The following is a 21,557-nucleotide window of genomic DNA, read 5'->3' as shown; positions in this document are numbered from 1 at the left end:
TTTTATGGCATAATACAATATAAAATATATTCAGATTTTTGTTTTACCCACTATAATGGATCTGTCAATACAAACAAAAAGTTACATAAAACGTTGTTTGTCGATTGACTGGGTAGGCCTACTGTTCACAGGGTAACTTTGTTTCCATGTCAGTTTGGTGGGGGCTTTTATTATTATTATTTTTTATTTTATTATCTTTTCAATTTTCATTTCAATAAATACTGACGTGTATTAGTATTACGAATGAATAACATACAACAAACCTTGTATAAAATGACGATCTCCGTTGTGGGATGGGCAAAGTTGATTGTTGTCAGCTTTAACTGTTCAACGTTTCGCTTCCACTGTATTTGATGAAACTAATTTCATAATCCTTACTACAGTGACTTGTGCATCTAACAACAACGTATGAAATTACCATGACAAAATACCATTCATCAAAACTAGTCTACACTGATTTAATTGACGGAAAAACATTCGATTGTTCATTACTACTAATGCCAGTATTGTCAACTGGTTTCTTGCCTACCAGCGCTCACGCGGTACCACGTGATCAAAACATGTGACGTCACCGTGGCTTCTCCTATATCTTCGCCTGTAAGTCGATCTCGACTATAAGTCGAGTCCCTAATTTCAAGCCCTGAAAACGTATTTTTTTATTGACCCGTTTATAAGTCGACCCATGAAAAACTACTTATAAATATTGAAATATTTCTTATTTTCAGCACATGAGAACAATAATATTTGAACAAAAGAAAATTATTTTACAAACTTCGGTTTTCACGTTTTGTACATCGCAATATAATCAAGACTATTCCAATCAAACTATCATTATTACATAGCATCAAAACGAAATATTCCCTTAGTAGAGAGTGAAAGCTGTTTGACTGTTACTGTATAGTACTGTACAGATGGTTTTGTGCACAGACAACAACTTTATTTATAAACACTGACAACAGATCACTACGATAAAACTGAAAGTATCACGTTTTGCCGCCATATTAATACATGTAAGAAGGATAACTCTGGAAAGTACACTGGTTTTTGTACCAAATGATGTGTGTCCCTATTGCTCTAGATAGTGAACTGTAGAGATCAGTCTATTTTAAGGGAACGCTCAGTAATATTCATGAAGTTAATCACCGCCAAAACATTGTTTGAACAACCATTAATGCCAGTGACCAGATTTCAAAATAAACTCAGGCAACAGGTAGTTAGTATTGTTTACATTTTTACTATTAGTGATGACTGTTAATTTAACTAAGTGGACTGTTGTCTTGGCATGTGAGTGAGATCGTATGCCTTTTCGCATAACCAAAACCGTTCTAATGCCAAAAAAAATAGGTTATAAAAAATAAATGTGTCAAATTAACATATTTGAGTATAAATACATGGCATACTTCAACAATAAAACTTGTAAAATAATCCCCAAAACAGTAGTATTTTTTGGTGGAAATTTTTTTACCCTCTTATAAGTCGACCCCCCCAAGTTATAAAATAATTTTTGGGTGAAAAAAATTCGACTTATAGGCGAAGATATACGGTACCCTGTGATCTTAATAAAAGAGGCACGTCTTTTTAGTGTGTCTAGACACAGTGTCTGGGGACCGTCTAAATGTACACCTACCAATCAGGAACCACAGGTACAGGCCACGGAAAGAAAAGACCAATTAACCAAGAAAACACTCCGATTATTATTTCAGTACATAGATTAATTTATGTAAAATGATAATACAGTTATTTCAACACTTTGACAGTGGTAGTTTATTTTGTATTGAAAAATAATATATAGTTGTTGTTGGCTTACTGGGATGACTATTATTGCAGAACAATGCGATGCATTCGCAAAAATCAGGTATGTTTTGTTTCTTCAGTTCGAAGACTTAATTCCTGACACGACACGTTAGGTATTACGTAACCACCAGCTCGCCAGAGGGCGTATTCACTGGGATGGTACAAAATGGCTGCGCCAGTTATATATAATAGCCGTCATATTTAACCGTTTTATTAATTAACTATACGATTATAATGTGCATTATATATCGTTGAATATGCATACCAGGCCAAATGCCTTAATTGTCCTCATCCTTTAAAAATTCCATAATAATTATTTAGTATTGTTTCTTGCAACATCAGTAAAAATGTGATAATTATAGTTTTTGTTTAGTGCTTTAAATCACCAAATTCACCTTGTATTAGATAGCAGAACGTCAAGGGTATAGATTTACAGTGGATAATGTATTATAGAACTCAATATCTAGAATTTCATCTTACAAGCTTTATTTTTTTTTTATCAGGTTACGAAATTGGTTTTTTGTTGTCAAATAAAAAAAACCTCAATCTTATTCATGAAACATGTTTTAGAACAGGAAGATTTGTTATATTTTAATTAATAAATTGGTGCCTAAATGTCACAAACTTGTCTTGCTTTTACAATATTATGATTGTATGTGGCAATATATTGTATATAATGTATTTTTAAATAACCATTTTATGAAAGTTTACAATAAATTGTTAAAAAGTTTTAAATGCCTACTTTTGTCCGAATCAGGTGATTATATTGGGTTTCTCGGAAGTTAACGGATGTGCAGTTACTGTATTCCAGATTTAAAATTTAAAAACTTTTTTAAACCAGCTGACCTGTTCTTTTTTTCCTTTGATTTCTTCCAATACCTTCTATTTGAGCCGTTTGAGGTGTGGTCGGTCCACGATTGATCCCCGTCGTTGGCCCATTTCTCATTCCAGAGACAGGTATATCAAAGGCCATGGTATGTGCTATCGTATCTGTGGGATGGTGCATATAAAAGAACCCTCACTGTAGTGGGTTTCGTCTAAGACAGTCAACATTACCAAATGTTTAATATCCAAATGCTGATGATTAATAAATCAATATGCTCTAGTGGTGTTAAACAAAACAAACTTTCACATTTTGCTGTCCACCTCCACATCCCAGTCTCTCTCATCACATCAGATTTTTTTTATCAATTGCTACAATCTTGGCATTTCTAATCAGCTTTTGCTGTGGGCTTAGACTGAGGCAATTGTAACGTGAGCTGGTTTTTCATGAAAAGTTTGTAGTAACCCTAGTTTTTATAATCCTAAACTATTTGGAATATGGCATTAGGAATATGGTAAAATACTCTGTGCACCATTTACTTGCATATGGTTTTATTGCAGTCTTTTTTTTACTAGAAAGATAACTTTTCTTATGTGAAGAAAACCATATATAATAGCATTGAGAGAGATGTGCAGGGTTCTTACACGTCCTGGAAATCCTGGAATGTCTGAATTTTGTGATTTTTTAAATTCGTCCTGGAACAAGCATTAACTTTTATTATGTCCTGGAAATTTTGTTTTCCTCATAACCTGTCTAAATTCAGACAACAATTTGTTATATAAACATTCATTGATTGAACATTTCATGTCCTAGAAATGTCCTTGAATTTTATGTTTTTTCAAGGGTAAGAACTCTGTGGTGCCAGTTATGTCTGTTCCTGATCGATGTACCCAAGTTGAGCAGGATGTCATTATTGCCATTGCTGCCATTCTTACATTATCCTTACCAGAACATCATCCAAATGAGATGAGTGATATAAATTAAAATCGATTATGGGTAATAAATAGGATATTAAACTTGCTACCATTTCATATCAAAGCTGCCCTCTCCTCCAAAACATAAGGCCAGAAGAAAAGGCCAGAAGAAAAGAGCATCAAAGAAAAGCTATGGGGCAGCCCTGGTGAGCTCCAACCAATGATCCAGTTCATTGATGCAGCACATCTCAGGGTTTAGTGAGCATATGAAACTGAACAAGAAGAAGACATCGTGTTTATGTCCTTTGTAAATATTTTCATTGTCACTTGCTAAAGCTTGTGACAATTGAAAATTATTTTACTCAGGACCTCAGGACATGAACATGATATGAAAGGGAAGCTTGTTTAATATCCTATAAATATCATCTACAAACTGTGAATAGGAAAACCTGATGACACAAGTTTATGCAGGATTTTGTTGTTCATACCCCGATGAAAATAAAAGACAAAACAGATAATCCCTTATAATTAAATTTGAAACATACTTGCTAATAATACCACCAACAACAAAGTAGTCATCAGATATAAATGTTGTTGTTTTTTTATGTTCATCAAGAAATGCACAAACATATATATCACGAAAAAACAAGACTACATCTTAACACCGACTTGTATATTACGATAATTAGATCAGCACAGTTAATTAGATCAGCACAGTAACAGGTGAGAAAGTGTGTACTAGCCTTGATGGGATTATGGGATCATCAACCTGACAGCCCAGTGACTTGCAACAGAGGCTCTGTGCTCTCTAATCTATCTTACACCAGGCATTGACCTTAACATTTTTATGAATCTAGTAGCCCTCAGTAAAAATTGTTGATTGTGTAGTAACTGGATGTGCCAAAAAAATCCAGTATCCCAGAAGACTACCATGTTTAGACATCTGATAGCCCAAGTGAGAAATTGGTAGCTAAAACACCCCGGGCTACCGCTAAGGTCGAGCCCTGTATACTTTTTATACGAACATTAAAAGATGGAAAAAAAAAAAAACCTAAAACATAAAAATGTTTGGTTACATTTATTCCACTGTATTACGAGACAAAAGGACTTTGACCATCAATCACACACCAGATGATTGAAATTTTTATGTAATGATGTATGATACTCGATTAAAATATAAAGGCTGATAATACAATTTACAAAATTATATGAACAATATATGTTCACATGCCATAATTATATTTATTAATATAATGAACACATGCAAAATAATAACATCACAGTAAATATGGAAGCACATAACCTTTACAGTGTGATATTGCCTTGTCCATAACTGTTTTCTAAACCGATAATATACACAATCAAATACAGTTATCTAATCTTACTAAAAAATGTATTCCAGATCTATATTCCTTTGTTAACATGTTTTTCTCAAATTATTTTCACAAGCAAAAATCAATGAAGATTAAGTTGTAGTAATGTAAAAAGGTTTCGGGTGAACAAAATCATTCATAGTAATTATTTTACTTGGAATTTGCAAATATTTTTTAAAATCTAAATATTTCATAGCAATATGTACAAATGTGCTATTAGAATTAGACATAAATGATTCTAACTACTTTTAATCCCACACTGTGATTTGATCTTGATGTCCATTGTATCACTGGGTTTAAACTATAAAAATCACTGTTATCTAGATACTTATAATAAATGGTTATACAAAATGATTTGTATTGAAATAAAATAAATATAAATTTATTCCAACAATAAGTAAACTACAATCACTAATTATGAAGCATGAAATTAATATAGTAACAGAGTGAAAGTCGAGTAAAGTAATCCGGTATAGGAACAAGCTATTAAATCTATAAATCAGTGGACAATAATAGGTGCAGATTATGTATGAAAAATAACAGTTTTCAAAAATATACAAAATAAATGCTATACAAATACAAACAACATTAAACAAATCTGTTGTACAGACTATTAGAATAGACTTTCAATGTTCAGTTATATTAACTTAAAACAACTTGATAGATTTTTCAGTTTAGTAATAAGAGAACATTTCTATTTATTTTATAACAATTTCTTTAACAATTGAAAAGAAAAGTTAAGGAAAATAAATCATGGTTTATCAACAATTCAAAATAAATTATTTTGAGATTCTCCATTTCCCAAACCGACGTTCATGTACAATGCATTAGTAAAAATAGGTAAACTTTTAAGGTATTCAACTAAAAAGTACAATAATTGAAGCATATGTAATTAAGTCATTTGTCAAATACAGATTCATTTATATGACTAGAAACCATAGCAGGCAATGTATTTTGATATTTGTACACAATTAGGAGAATATTTATTTGAAATGTCTTTTATAACATTGAATTAAAAAACCTAAAAATACAATCAAAAACCAATCTGAAGCAAAAATCTCTCTTTGGATGAGCAAAATAATGTCAACAATGCATGTTGATGCACAAAAATTAACAAGGCAATAATATCGGACAAAACATTCAGATCAATGTTAGGATACGGCTTTTAACAATATCCATTATTTCTGTTGTGTGATGTCATTATCACAATGTAAATTTGCTTAGATGAAATTATATTGCTCTCATCAAAGGTATCTTATTAGCATATATTATTATCTGTATTTGTATTTTCATGACTGATAATGTTTTAAGGTCACTAACCATTAAGGTGTGTATTTACAATCATCTAATTTGTTTCTTTGTTGGTCAAAACGATAACCTTGTTTTTGTTGTTATCTGGTGTTATAACTTATTTTAAAAACGATAACCTTGTTTTTGTTGTTATCTGGTGTTATAACTTATTTTAAATTTCTACAATTGCTTCATGTATTGATTTAAATACCGATACCGTAATATTTACACTAACATCAGAACAAGTGATGAAAACATTTTATTGAAATAATTATATATATTTATAGCGGGTTGTATTTAGCTTATTACCATTTTATATAATTACATAAACAATCTAAAAAAATCACTGATATGTATAAAATGCATGACTAAACCTGCATGCTAAACAACAAAAAATGTGCTACATAAAATTAAATAAAATGTCAAAAAGATACATAAAATAATTCACAACCAATTATATTGCTGACAATAGCAGGTTTTGAGCTAGAAAGGTGTTATATGTTTACCTGTTTCGTTTACATCTAAGAGACCAGAAAAGTGACATCACTTACCAGTAATGGCAACTTTATCTCAGCCCCTCTCCCCCCTCAACCCAACAACCTATGAAATTTTGTCCCAGACAATGCGGAGGAAACTGCCACAAAAAGTCCCCATCCCCTTACATTTTAATTCCACCTTCTGAATTATGTATGTAAACCTTCAGATAGTATGTCCATCACTGAAAAAGAGGTTTACGTTCATAATACACTGTTAACTAAAATTAAGTATATCTGTTTTGTCTCATTATTGTAATAGCACTTAATATTTAAGCTGTTTCTCATTTTATCCTACAACCTGTTTTAATAGAAATGAAATAACTTGGGGTAAACAAAACATTATCAAGAGAGGAGCAAATTGGGTAATCACCCCCACCCCCCATCATTTCCTCCGGAATTGATATGTATTACACACTATTATGATCAGTATTTCCAAAACACCAGTGGATAATAACTAGAAATCTGGTTTTTCTTCTCCACAGTCAGATATTTTCTATATATCAGTAGCACATGCCACTACCACCAATATTTGTACATCACCAGTCCACACACCGCAACTTGAAAGCTTGGTCCCACAGTTAACAGAAACTGTCCATCTGTATTTCCTGGAATTCACTCAGAGCCCTGATTGGCTCAATCTTCGACTTGGATGCTCCCTTTCTGATTTTGGCTCTCTGTTCGTCAGTCTCCTCACGTCGCACCAGCGGTTTCTTGGCAGGGGCCTTCATCTTCCACAGCACAACCGACGACTGCAAAAAACCCACATGCTTAACTGTTTGTTCTATACATAAAGCAATTAAATATTTCATGTAATCATGAAAGGAAAGAAATATTTGTTTAATTACACCTCTGCACATTTTTAAAATATGGCTATATTGTGGTTTCTAACATAAGGTTATTTTGACATTTGGTCTAAGTAGTAAGATTTAAAGTTAAAGTTTGTTTTGTTTAACAACACAACTAAAGCACATTTTTTTATCATCGACTATTGGATGTCAAACATTTCTCAGCTCTACCACAGGTCTTGAACATAAGAATTTGTCTCCCACTTGCTGTGTGTGAAACAGCCCACTGTCGGCAATCTTGACCCTGCCTATGGCATTTTAAAAAAAGTGACATTTGCAGCAAATAAACATGACTGAATTGTTATTTTTCTGTATGTAGACATATTTCAAATATACAAATGTAAAACTGACAATGTACACAAGGTGTATACATTTCGCCATCATTGAGGAGTTTTACTGAAGTCGGTGATGCTCCTGCCCTACGGCAATTTATATCTCAACGACGTCAATTGCCGTCATTAAGTTCGAGCTCTGCCGACAGTCTTTCGAAGAAACCTGCTACATTTTCCCTATAAGAGATCTTTTATATGCACTTTCCCACATACTGGACAGCACATACAGCCTTTGATATACCAGTTGCGGGGAAGGGGAGGGGGGGGGGGGGGCAGTTGGAATGTGAAAAACCCAATCAATGGGTCCACCAAGGCAGTTTGATCCTTCGACCTAAGCACCCCAGGCAAGTGTTCTACTGACTGACCTAGATGCAGCCACATACAATTATCCTACTGAATAGCAGTAAGCGATATTTTATATATGCTTTCTCACAGACGGCACATACCATGGCCTTTGAAAAACCTGCAGAGGCTGGGATGGGAATACTTAAAACTGGTCCTACCTACGAACCAACACAGCCCTGGTGCACACACTACCCGTAAGCCAAATCCCACACCCTACAGTGTCCAACATAATGACAAACTAACACATTTACTAATCACATTTATCAGGTTAGATTTTAACACTTGGCTTGTATAAATAAATCAACCTGGTTTATATGGAAATTAAATTAATAATTATTACTTACAGGCAATCTGTTATTCTTGGGATACTGAAAGAAATAAAAACAACAATTGATAAGCAATTCATATTTAACAAAAAAATAAGAACAGAGCAAGTTTTAAAATTGAAGAATAAATCTATCACATCCATGATCATAATTTTAAAAAAATCATTCTTCACTGTAACTAATAATGTTAGGATCAATTAGTGACATGTTTTGTATTATTCTTAACAGCAATAGTTGTGATCATTTATTTAGTAAACAATCTATTAGATATATAATCTAAAAGAAACTGATACCACCGCAATAATTATAAATTAAAATTAATAACATAAACGTGTTGGGCTGAATTTACGAAGCCTGTTTTTGTTAACCCGCAGGTGTTTAAGAATTATAAGAAGGAAGGAAGGAAATGTTTTATTTAACGATGCACTCAACACATTTTATTTACAGTTATATGGCATCAGACATATGGTTAAGGACGACACAGATATTGAGAGAGGAAACCCACTGTTGCCACTTCATGGGCTACTCTTTTCGATTAGCAGCAAGGGATCTTTTATATGCACCATCCCACAGGCAGGATAGTACATATCATGGCCTTTGTTAACCAGTTGTGGAGCACTGGCTGGAATGAGAAATAGCCCAATGGGTCCACTGACGGGGATCGATCCCAGATCGACCGAGCATCAAGCGAACGCTTTACCACTGGGCCACGTCCCGCCCCCAAGTATTATAAATGTAGTTACTGGCTTTGTAAATTTGGCCCATCCTATTTAACATGGTTCTTGGTATGCTTTTACCTTTGTTGAAGCGACATAACAGGCCTTGACAGTTAGTACAACAGCATTCATCAAGTTCTTGGCAGCCTGGATTAACGAAGTTGCACTGTCCAGCTGAAACATTAAAACAAATAACAACTTTACATACAGGCTACAAATGGGGCAAAATGAGACAACTGGATATGCCATAGTGATATTCATTTTAATAATTTTCTATCTCTAATCATTACAGTAATGGGTTTTGAATTATTGTTTGAAGGGTGGAGAAGCCTCTTGATGCAGACAAATGTACTGAGATGTCATTTTTTAAACTTTTTTTTTTGTTTGGAAATTATTTAATTGCAATTTGTAAAAATATCATGTTTTTATACACTGTATATAAAACATAAAATTATGTTAGGTTCATATATACATTTCAAATTTAACATTTCAAATTGAACCTGTAAATTTTTTAAATGTAAGAATGCTTATGTGTAGTATTTAACAATGTAATTAATTTGAGATGTGAAATTTGTTTAAGATGAATTAAGACCATATGATGCTGCAAAAAGCCAAAGGGTGGTGTGGATAGAACAATATATAGCTTGGGACTTTTGTTTCAAGGGTGGTGTGGATAGAACACTATATAGCTTGGGACTTTTGTTTCAAGGGTGGTGTGGATAGAACAATATATAGCTTGGGACTTTTGTTTCAAGGGTGGTGTGGATAGAACACTATATAGCTTGGGACTTTTGTTTCAAGGGTGGTGTGGATAGAACAATATATAGCTTGGGACTTTTGTTTCAGGTGTATCAGGACAAGACCTACTCTGATAAACGACACAAGGAAAAAAGAAAGAAAGAAATGTTTTATTTAAAGACACACTCAACACATTTTATTTACGGTTATATGGCGTCAAACATATGGTTATAGACCACACAGATAATGAGAGAGGAAACTCGCTGTTGCCACTTCATGGGCTACTCTTTTCGATTAGCAGCAAGGAATCTTTTATATGCACCATCCCACAGACAGGATAGTACATTCCACGGCCTTTGATATACCAGGCTGGAATGACACAAGGACTTCATTGATTTGATCACAAACTCAGAATCAGAATCACAGATACAGTCAAAACTGCGCTATCAGCACCCATCTGTGCTAAGAGATCACATTTTCATTCTCCCAAATCATCTAATATAGTACAAACTGACCTGTATTAAGCAACCACCTGTGTTAAAAAGCCACTTTTTGACACTCCCCTTTGGTGACTGTATACGTTTTAAACAAATACAGGCAGTGTAAGTGTTTGTTCACAATTGTCAATAATTTAAAGAGAAATACAAAGAGTAGCAGTGGGTAAGGAGGTTAATACCAGTATAAAACACTTTAAAATAAAAAAAAACTATATAAAAAGTATGTTGTTTATTCTACTGTTCTCAAATGATTTTTGGACACTTGATATACAGCACATCGGTAGTCAAGTTAACAGTTCCATAAATATAAAAGTTAAAGTTTCTTTTGTTTAACGACACCACTAGAGCACATTGATCATCATCACTGGATGTCAAACATTTGATCATTTTCATATATAGTTTTAGAAAGGAAACCTGCTACATTTTTCATTAGTAGCAAAGGATTTTTTAAATGCACTACCCTCACACAGGATAGCACATACCACAGCCTTTGACATACCAGTCGTGTTGCACTGGCAAAAAACAGAAATAGCCCACCGATGGGATCAATCCTAGACCGAACACATATTGTAACTGTCCCCTTAGTAATGAATGGAAGATATCAATCTTACCCCACACACTATGAGTTCCCCGCTGACATTCTGCACGTCAGCCTTCACCTTGCTGGTGATGTTCAGCTGGTGACAATACAGGGCAATCCGCTGCATGTATGCATCAAGATCTTTCTTCGACTGCGAGTCTGGACACTGAACAAAATAGAGGAAACTTGTTTAAATTCAATAATTTTATGATTACAGTAGTAGGCCTGTGGAAAAAAGAAAAAAAAAGAAGAAAAAAAAAGGTATGCATGTATGTAACTTTAAGAAAAATTGTTACTGCTGATAATTTTGTTATCTTCCTAAAAGCGTTTGTGTATTACAGAAGATGAGAAAAAATCCAATTTATTATAATTTACATTTCTGGTAATGTAGCAAATATTTTTAAATGTAAATTTTTTCATCAACTATGCATTTCATTGCTGCATTTTGATGTCCATTATAGGTCTTTCCTTTTTTAAAATATAATTGTTTATAGAATAAGTTTGATTATAAATTAGTACAAAATATAACCTCTCTAAACTGGATACCCCTTAAAAGTAGACTTTTAGCTAGGTCCTATGGGTGTCCAGTTTAAAGGGGTTTCACTGTATATGCTTTACAGTATCAAGCAAAATAGTATTCTTTTCAAAATTAAACATAGAAAGTTCTTGTTTTGAAAGTCCAAAATAGCTGATCATGAAGACACAGCAGATGAAATCTGTTAAAGTATAGAAAACAGTAACCTGTTGCAGAAACCAGGCAGATAAAACCTCACTAACAGCCGATCCTAACTGCCTGTAATGTGCTAAAAACAAGAATCAAGTGTGCAGTATCTGATGTAAAATCTCTTGCCTGTTCTGCTATGGTCTTGGAGAGTTTGTCGAGCCGTGACCCAGCCTCGGAGATTTTCTTGGCAGCATTGATCACATCCATTGTGCTCTTCAGTGGACCTCGCCCTCTACAACACACACAAACACATCACACTTCACACACACACACACAATATATACATGATAAAACACATCACACTTCACAGACACAAAAAATATAAAATATAAGACCCATCACACTATATAACAAGATAAACCTATGACAAGTGCCATATCACAACCTCTCTCAAAGCTCCTATTTATTTTATTTTTTCTCAAAGGGACCACCCTGAGTTTCAGCCCCAGCAAGGCTTCCATTTACTCCCTCCAAATAAAATAAATACACATCCTGCTTTTTGTAAACACTATCTTACCATAACATGGTGAAGTCTGTCATCTCCATCATGATCATACACATCTGCTTGTACAAGGTAGCTTCACACATATAAAGACAATCTACACCTCCTCATTACTCCGTGTAAGTGAATGTACCTGGTGAAGTCTTGTCATCTCCATCATAATCATACACATCTGTTTGTATAAGGTAACTCCATACATATAAAGACAGCTTACAACTCCCCTATACTCTGTTTAAGTGAACGTACCTGGTGAAGTCTGTCATCTCCATCATAATCATACACATCTGCTTGGCGAGCACGATGATGTCGTTTCCGCTGTCGTCCCACTTGGCAACCTCGCGGTCCAGTTTGGCCTTCTCCACGCGGAACTGCTCCACCTGGTGCATGATCTTCTCGCGGTCCTCCTGCGGCAGACGGCGCATCAAGCCGCGCTCGCTGGCGTCGTTGTTGTAGTCATGGCCAGAGATACTGGCTGGAAAAACAGAAAACAAAAGTTATGGGCATAAACATTAGTCCACCCTGAGTTGTTGGTAAGATGGTTAGTGTGCGTGTCCTTTGTAGAAGTTGTCTAATCAGTTTTAAAAAATGTTTCTGAATAAATAGAATTTTAAGAATTTTGCAAAGAATGTGTTAAATTTATAGAATTTCTTTCTTTTTTACTTCAAAATGCCCTTTTGTAGAAGTTATCCATCAGTTTAAAAAAATTATGAATAAACAGAATTTTATGAATTTTGCACAGAAATGTGTTTTAATAGAATTTGTATCTTTTTGACTTCAGTGTCTGTAGAAATTATCCATCACTTTCAAAATTTTATAAACAGAATGTTATGAATTTCGCACAGAAATGTGTCGAAGTTATAGAATTTGTATTTTTTTCACTTCAAAGTTTCTGTAAAATTTAAAAACTAAATTAAAAAAACAAAGAAGCATAAAATCATTATTAAAAAATTCAAACACATGACTTTTCTGTGTGAATTGTGAAAATAAAACCTCACTTGTCTTGAATACTTACAATATTCAGCCCCATCGTCTTCAAACTCCACTTCACTGTCACTGTCATACTCCGTAACATTCTGAAAACAAAAAAGTTTTTTTTTCACATTCACATAGGTCCAATAAACATAAATATTTTTTGTAACCAGTCAGAATAAAAATAGACACTAATAACAAATAATTACCAAAATTTTTCTCATGTTGCACATATTGCTAATATCAAAATCAAATTAAATAATTTAAATAATAAAAAATAATAATAATAAAGGTCACAACTTTTTATAAATTCCTTGGCAATAATTGAAAAAAGGTAATTTGAGAAAGGTTATCAAATATGTTCTAATTGCATTTCCAGAGAGAAACAAAAACAATATATACAGACAAGGAAAAAAAATATATATATATATACTGAACAAAATAAGAAACTTCTGCTAACTTTGCTTGAACATAACTTGATGAAAACAAACCGGGGGAATAATTGTTATATATGCGTTTAAAGAGTGTTCCATGATGCATCGTTTGGTGCAAAAATCATGGCCATAAGTTAACAGAAACTGGGAGAAATTTTGACCAAGTCTGGTAAGGGTTAAAAATAAAAACACCCACTTAATAACAGGTATGACCACCTCTTGAATTGACCACTGCAGTGCATCGCAGGCACATAGAATTGACTAAAGTGTTGATTTCTGCCTGTGGAATATTGTTCCATTCCTGAATAAGCGCTTGACGAAGTTCGTTGACGTTAGCGGGTGGGTTTGGATGACGCCTCAATCGTCTGTCCAGAATATCCCAGACATGCTCGATGGGGTTGAGATCAGGACTTTTAGCGGGCCAGTCATCAATGAAATCAATGTTATTTGTCCTAAGAAAATTTACAGTGTCTCTAGCTGTATGAGAGGTGGCATTATCATGCTGAAAAATCGAGATGTTGGCATTGTTATGGAACAGAGGAATGACGTGATGAGCGAGAATGTCATCGCTGTAACGTTGAGCATTTAAATTGCCATCAATGACGACTAGTGGTGAACGATAACCATGGGCAATGGCTGCCCAGACCATGACAGAACCCCCACCCCAAAAACGATCTCGTTCAAGAACACAACAGTCAGCATAGCGTTCATTTCACCTACGGTAGATGTGCACCCTGCCATCACCATGTTGTAAAGAAAATCTGGATTCATCCGAAAAAAGAACGGTATTCCAACGTCGCCGTATCCAACGAGTGTGTACAAGTGCCCAATTAAGACGATTTAGACGATGACGTTGCGTTAAAACGCATCCGACGTAAGGACGTCGTGCATGTAAACCGTTCTCCCGCAGACGATTACAAACAGTTTGCCCACTGATTCGGTTATTATGAAGCCCAGGTGTGTTAGCAGCAGTAGCAGTGGCAGTTTGGAATCGATTGCGCAAATGCGTGTTCATGATATAGCGGTCTTGACCACGCGTTGTAACACGCAGACGTCCACGATGTGGCAAGTCGTTGGTGCTTCCTGTCGTTCAAAATCTTACGCGAAGATTTCGTATCGCTTGACTAGAACTCCCAACATGCCTTGCAACGTCTTCTGTCGACATGCCAGCATCAAGCATGCCAATCGCCCGTTCGCGTAAATTATTGGGTATTCTTGGCATACTAAAAATGCTACAATGTAAAAAACTTTGTGTTTTTTTTACAAATTTTGAGCGTTTTCGTTCACTTGACAACAATGTCAGTAAGACAAGTAAAACAAATTGACCGAATACTACACGGGACATGTCGAACCATGCATGCACGTGCAAACTGAATTTCACGTTGTCGACGATTAACAGTGCAAAAATAATCGATAAAATTCATGAATCCTGATAATACAGCTCAAGGCTAATACTACCTATATAATTTCATTACACAATGAATTCTTTAACACAACAAATACTATATGTACAAATCGGAAGTTTCTTTTTTTGTTCAGTATATATATATATAGACAAGATAAATGCCATCTGAAATTCTTTGATATTCTAGTTGAAACAATACAAACAAATGATTACCCAATAAGGTCAAGGCAGAAAAAGTTAATTTTCAATATCTGTTCACTTGATACAAAGTAGTAAAGTAATTAACCCACCCTGTTCATCAAGACGGCCTGTCTGATGTCTCGAACTCCATCATACACAAGTCGACTGGCTTCAATGAAGTCGTTTTCATCAATATCTCGTGGCGGGTTGGCACTCAGGCCATCCACAGCCAGTTCAACCTTCTCAGCAAAATTTGGCATAACTGTACAACAAAACAGAAATATGTTGGGTACTATTTCTAATGCAATCAAATCATGTTATACGATGTTCGCGTGATTAATTATCTTTACTAAAGTAAAGTTTTCAGTTTTCAACAAGGTTTCAAATGCATTTTTTCTATTATTATAATTTTGAAGATCAATTTTCAAGATCAACTCAACAGAACATCACAGCACAATACACGTATTGTGAAGTGTAGTAAGCCAGGGAACATTGTGCTTTCAAACTTTTGATTAGCAACTAGTATTTAATGTTAAAATATTGTATAGTGATCTCTGAAACTTGCGTAGCGAATCGCGATGAGATACTGAAAAATACCATTCCCTGTAAGCAAAATGTGTGTTGGTTATAAGGTCTGACAATAACACTTAAAATGTTTTATCTAACTCCTAATCCACAAATCTTATCATGTTTTAATCAACTGACAGGTTAAGTGTACGTCCTTCACATATTATCTGCATTTCAGCCCGAATGGCATTTAGTAAAACTATAATAATAAAAATAATGAGCCATACTCTGATCTCGTAGCATAACGACAGCCTCCATGACACGCTCAGTGTATGGTCCTGGCTCGTAGTTATTCATCTCAAATTGAACGACATTACACACGCGTGCAGAACGACCTCGGATAGCACCAGCCGTGCGGTCAAGCGTGTCTGCATCAGATTCTTGGAGCGCGATCACACACTTATTCACATCCTCAAGGATATGATTTTCTGTAAATACAAAGGATACTTTTAAGCTTAAGTAATGGCTATAACATTACATTTGAACAGTGAAAACGTGACTTAGTTTAAGAGTTATATGTCAATAATTAGATCAATTAGTCCAACAGTAAATTCATTATGTACTATTTTAGTACAGTTTGCTCTTTAATCTTAAACAATCCACAACCCCTGCAATTAAGGAAATGTCCACAGCAAAAAAACATGCCATCGGAAAAAAACTTGAATATAGTCAAAGCAAACAAATGCAGTGGAAAATGTTGTAGGGCTTGATCCATGAATACCACAATCTTCAAATAAATGTTTTAAGTAGACTTGTAACCTACATAATGTGAATATTTTAGAAATAATAACATTTTTTAAATGCAATTCATTCTGGCACTGATCTTAACAGAAAGCGGCACAAACCAATTTTATCAATATGGTACATACCCGAAACAGCGAGGAAATCATGGATTGTTGTAATGTCGTCGACAGTTTCTGTCAAGAGACGGACTTCCTTTTCCCACGCATCTTTGAACACATCCATATTCTCCTGGGCCACCTTCGACCGCGGACGTGCGGCCAACACTCTCGCAGCATTAATAACCTAACCAAGGTAATAACAACATGTTTTAAGGTCTGTCCATATTCTCCTGGGCCACCTTCGACCGTGGACGTGCGGCCAACACTCTCGCAGCATTAATAACCTAACCAAGGTAATAACAACATGTTTTAAAGTCGGTCCATATTCTTCTGGGCCACCTTTGACTGTGGACGTGCGGCCAACACTCTCGCAACATTAATAACCTAACCAAAGTAATAACAACATGTTTTAAAGTCGGTCCATATTCTCCTGGGCCACCTTCGACCATGGACGTGCGGCCAACACCCTCGCAGCATTAATAACCTAACCAAGGTAATAACAACATGTTTTAAAGTCGGTCCATATTCTCCTGGGCCACCTTCGACCATGGACGTGCGGCCAACACTCTCGCAGCATTAATAACCTAACCAAGGTAATAACAACATGTTTTAAAGTCGGTCCATATTCTTCTGGGCCACCTTTAACTGTGGACGTGCGGCCAACACTCTCGCAACATTAATAACCTAACCAAAGTAATAACAACATGTTTTAAAGTCGGTCCATATTCTCCTGGGCCACCTTCGACCATGGACGTGCGGCCAACACTCTCGCAGCATTAATAACCTAACCAAGGTAATAACAACATGTTTTAAAGTCGGTCCATATTCTCCTGGGCCACCTTTGACCGTGGACGTGCGGCCAACACTCTCGCAGCATTAATAACCTAAACAAGGTAATAACAACATATTTTAAAGTCGGTCTCCATATTCTCCTGGGCCACCTTCGACCGTGGACGTGCGGCCAACACTCTCGCAGCATTAATAACCTAACCAAGGTAATAACAACATGTTTTAAAGTCGGTCTCCATATTCTCCTGGGCCACCTTCGACCGCAGACAACACTCTCGCAGCATTAATAACCTAACCAAGGTAATAACAACATGTTTTAAAGTCGGTCTCCATATTCTCCTGGGCCACCTTCGACCGCAGACAACACTCTCGCAGCATTAATAACCTAACCAAGGTAATAACAACATGTTTTAAAGTCGGTCTCCATATTCTCCTGGGCCACCTTCGACCGCAGACAACACTCTCGCAGCATTAATAACCTAACCAAGGTAATAACAACATGTTTTAAAGTCGGTCTCCATATTCTCCTGGGCCACCTTCGACCGCAGACAACACTCTCGCAGCATTAATAACCTAACCAAGGTAATAACAACATGTTTTAAAGTCGGTCTCCATATTCTCCTGGGCCACCTTCGACCGCAGACAACACTCTCGCAGCATTAATAACCTAACCAAGGTAATAACAACATGTTTTAAAGTCGGTCCATATTCTCCTGGGCCATCTTCGACCGTGGACGTGCGGCCAACACTCTCGCAGCATTAATAACCTAACCAAGGTAATAACAACATGTTTTAAAGTCGGTCTCCATATTCTCCTGGGCCACCTTCGACCGTGGACGTGCGGCCAACACTCTCGCAGCATTAATAACCTAACCAAGGTAATAACAACATGTTTTAAAGTCGGTCTCCATATTCTCCTGGGCCACCTTCGACCGTGGACGTGCGGCCAACACTCTCGCGGCATTAATAACCTAACCAAGGTAATAACAACATGTTTTAAAGTCGGTCCATATTCTCCTGGGCCACCTTCGACCGTGGACGTGCGGCCAACACTCTCGCTGCATTAATAACCTAACCAAGGTAATAACATGTTTTAAAGTCGGTCTCCATATTCTCCTGGGCCACCTTCGACCGTGGACGTGCGGCCAACACTCTCGCAGCATTAATAACCTAACCAAGGTAATAACAACATGTTTTAAAGTCGGTCCATATTCATAAAGAAAGACACAAAATTGTGAAATATTACATTACTCTGATGTGAGCAGATCACAGGGTAATATACAACTTCAGACAAATTTTTTACCCAAGTACCTTGCTGATGTTAAAATAAAAAAGTAACAGCTGTATAACATTATTATCTAAATAATATTATTATTATATATTTCTATGTGACTTTCACTGCAGACAAAGAAACAGATACTTTGAAATTCATACACTTTCAGACCGTAAATTGTTTACTGCAAAAACAAATATGTTAATAATAACATACACAATGATATACTGATGAACAAAATGCAACAATAACTGATAAATACTACAATAATCCTTGTTAATAATTTTCAAAAAAAAAAAAAAACCCTGAAAAAAATAAATCTAACCTGTGGGCAGAGAGCATCAATTTCAAAGGCTGCCATTCTAACCATCTTGACGCCTTCTTCATTATTTGACATGGAGCATGCTAGATTTGCAACCTAAAAATACCAAGAAAACCACTGAATTAAATATCTCGCCTACCATAAAAATAAAGCTTATTGGGTGTCACTAATAGTTGCATCCATAAGATGTTAATGTCAATGCATGCTAAATAACTATAAAAAAAAATATTATAATTTTTTATTATAATTTTTTTTAAATTTATAAACATGTATTGTGATGAGCATCCTAACTGATAGGTGCAAAACTATAAACAAAATTTCATTGATTTAAGACTTATGTTGAGCTAAACGCAAAGTTGATGCAGTCGCTGATGCCAAAAACATAATGCTCCAACAGTGTTCTAAATCAAGGCAAAAAGGTCCTTCAAAAGTTTGTGCATTAATTTAAATTTTATCTAGCAATGAAATTAGCAATTGAGATGGGAGCCTGATATTAGCTTTTTTCAAGATACTGAAAGCATTTATATACATAAAATTTAAATACCTAGTAGTTGGTATAAAATAAATACTGTAAAACATTAAATCGATGCGCATATAATAACATAACAGCAAATTCCAACCAGTAAAGTGTATTTAAATGCAAGGACCCAAATTATTGTTTTAGTTAATTTTAAAATCTGTAATAGTAGACTTAAAGTAAAATTATTAACCAAATTACTTCATTTAAAACACTTAATGAAAAATTTCTACATCTGCTTCTGAAATTAAGTAACTGGCTACTCTAATAATACTTTTACGAGATGGAAACCTTCAGAAATATGCTTTGAACAAGAAATACCTCAACGAGCTTGTTGGCGTGTTCCGAGAAAACCTGGGCATATTCCTCCACACCTTTCTCGTCCCCGGCTTTTGCCGCCTCGATAAGTACGAGAAGTGGAACATTTGTTTCCAGAAATGTGTCAGACACATGATCAACAACAGCTTTACGCAACTGTGAAAACAAAGCAAAGGCTATAACATTAATTTTACTTCCATTTAAATGTTTTGTAATTAACAAACAGAGATGCTTTAAATAATCTCAGGCCAATATATTATTACATATTAATAGAGATTATTATACGAGCTTGTGTTTGGTACTGATTTTACAAAACTCAATACCGATCTCCTACAATACAGGAGCCAGGCAAACAGTCACTCAATTCAGGTCTCCTAAAATACAGCAGCCAGGCTAACATTCACTTAATACAGGTCTCCTACAATACAGGAGCCAGGCAAACATTCACTCAATACCATCTCCTAAACCATACAATACAGGAACCAAGCGAACAGTCTCTCAATACCGATCTTCTGCGATACAGGAGTCAGGCTAACATTCACTCAGTTATGGTCTCCTACAATACAGGAGCCAGGCTAACATTCACTCAGTTATGGTCTCCTACAATACAGGAGTCAGGCTAACATTCACTTTGTACCGGTCTTCTAAACCTTGCAATGCAGGAGCCAGGTTAACATTGACTCAATACTGGTCTCCTAAACCTGGCAATACAGGAGCCAGGCTAACATTGACTCAATACTGGTCTTCTACAATACAGGTGCCAGGCTAACATTGACTCAATACAGGTCTCCTACAATATAGGAGCCAGGCTAAAATTCACTTAGTACCGGTCTTCTAAACCTTGCAATGCAGGAGCCAGGCTAACATTCACTCAATACTGGTCTCCTGCAATACAGGAGCCAGGCTAACATTCACTCAATACTGGTCTCCTGCAATACAGGAGCCAGGCTAACATTCACTCAATACTGGTCTCCTGCAATACAGGAACTAGGCTAACATTGACTCAATACTGGTCTCCTATAACACATGAGTCAGGCTAACAGTCGTTCAGTACAAGAAGCACAACATTTCACCAATACCTGTCTACGTAGATCTTTTGTTTTCTTACACATGTTGTCTATTGCCTTTTCCAGAGATTCACTAGGCTCCTTCTGACCAGCCTGTAAATACAACATGTGAACTGTATTGTGTGCACATATTCTAACAGTTTATTCACCAACTAAAACAAATCTGAGATATTCTCTTATAACTAAATAATAAATATGTACTCTACAATGTATGTAAACAATGCTATTACAAAAGTTTTTCATCACATTTTTTTAAACCAAAATGTTATTTCTTTTACAGGTTCTGTCCCCGGTACAGATTAAGTGCTGATTAATAACTTGAGTTCTTCAAAACAGATACCATGGCCTTCATTAATAATGTCTATAGATAGCACTTAAAAATGCTAAGAGGTCACCCCTCCAAAAAAGCCCAGTATTTCTACACTCAGTTATCAAGAAGAACCAGCTTTTTGAACACTGAAAAAGAAATTCACAGCATGGAATTGATTCCACTTTTATTAAAGAACTCAACTGCAATATAACTTCATATACAAGACTCG

The 21,557-nt window shown here is 35.5% G+C and overlaps 1 protein-coding gene across 3 annotated transcripts in view; it reads right to left on the bottom strand.

Moving 5' to 3' along the window:
• Nucleotides 1-4,116: 4,116 nt before the first annotated feature.
• LOC121384647 (catenin alpha-2-like) overlaps nt 4,117-21,557 on the bottom strand; it is a 35,622-nt gene continuing 18,181 nt past the window's right edge. For all 3 annotated transcript variants that reach the window (XM_041515123.1, XM_041515122.1, XM_041515124.1), the window contains 13 exons: nt 21,031-21,111; nt 19,955-20,107; nt 19,120-19,212; nt 16,760-16,916; nt 16,118-16,318; nt 15,434-15,585; nt 13,348-13,408; nt 12,582-12,807; nt 11,960-12,065; nt 11,141-11,275; nt 9,376-9,468; nt 8,597-8,620; nt 4,117-7,479 (listed from right to left, as the gene is read on the bottom strand). In XM_041515123.1, the coding sequence (XP_041371057.1) occupies nt 7,309-7,479; nt 8,597-8,620; nt 9,376-9,468; nt 11,141-11,275; nt 11,960-12,065; nt 12,582-12,807; nt 13,348-13,408; nt 15,434-15,585; nt 16,118-16,318; nt 16,760-16,916; nt 19,120-19,212; nt 19,955-20,107; nt 21,031-21,111 (1,653 nt within the window). In that variant the 3' untranslated portion in view covers nt 4,117-7,308. The remainder of the gene's footprint in view (nt 7,480-8,596; nt 8,621-9,375; nt 9,469-11,140; nt 11,276-11,959; nt 12,066-12,581; nt 12,808-13,347; nt 13,409-15,433; nt 15,586-16,117; nt 16,319-16,759; nt 16,917-19,119; nt 19,213-19,954; nt 20,108-21,030; nt 21,112-21,557) is intronic.

The sequence above is a fragment of the Gigantopelta aegis genome, chromosome 10, assembly GCF_016097555.1.
Source record: "Gigantopelta aegis isolate Gae_Host chromosome 10, Gae_host_genome, whole genome shotgun sequence".
In the NCBI taxonomy this organism is placed as follows: Eukaryota; Metazoa; Mollusca; class Gastropoda; order Neomphalida; family Peltospiridae; genus Gigantopelta; species Gigantopelta aegis.
The sequence above is the reverse complement of the archived record's forward strand: the minus strand, read 5'-3'. Positions and strand labels throughout refer to the sequence as shown.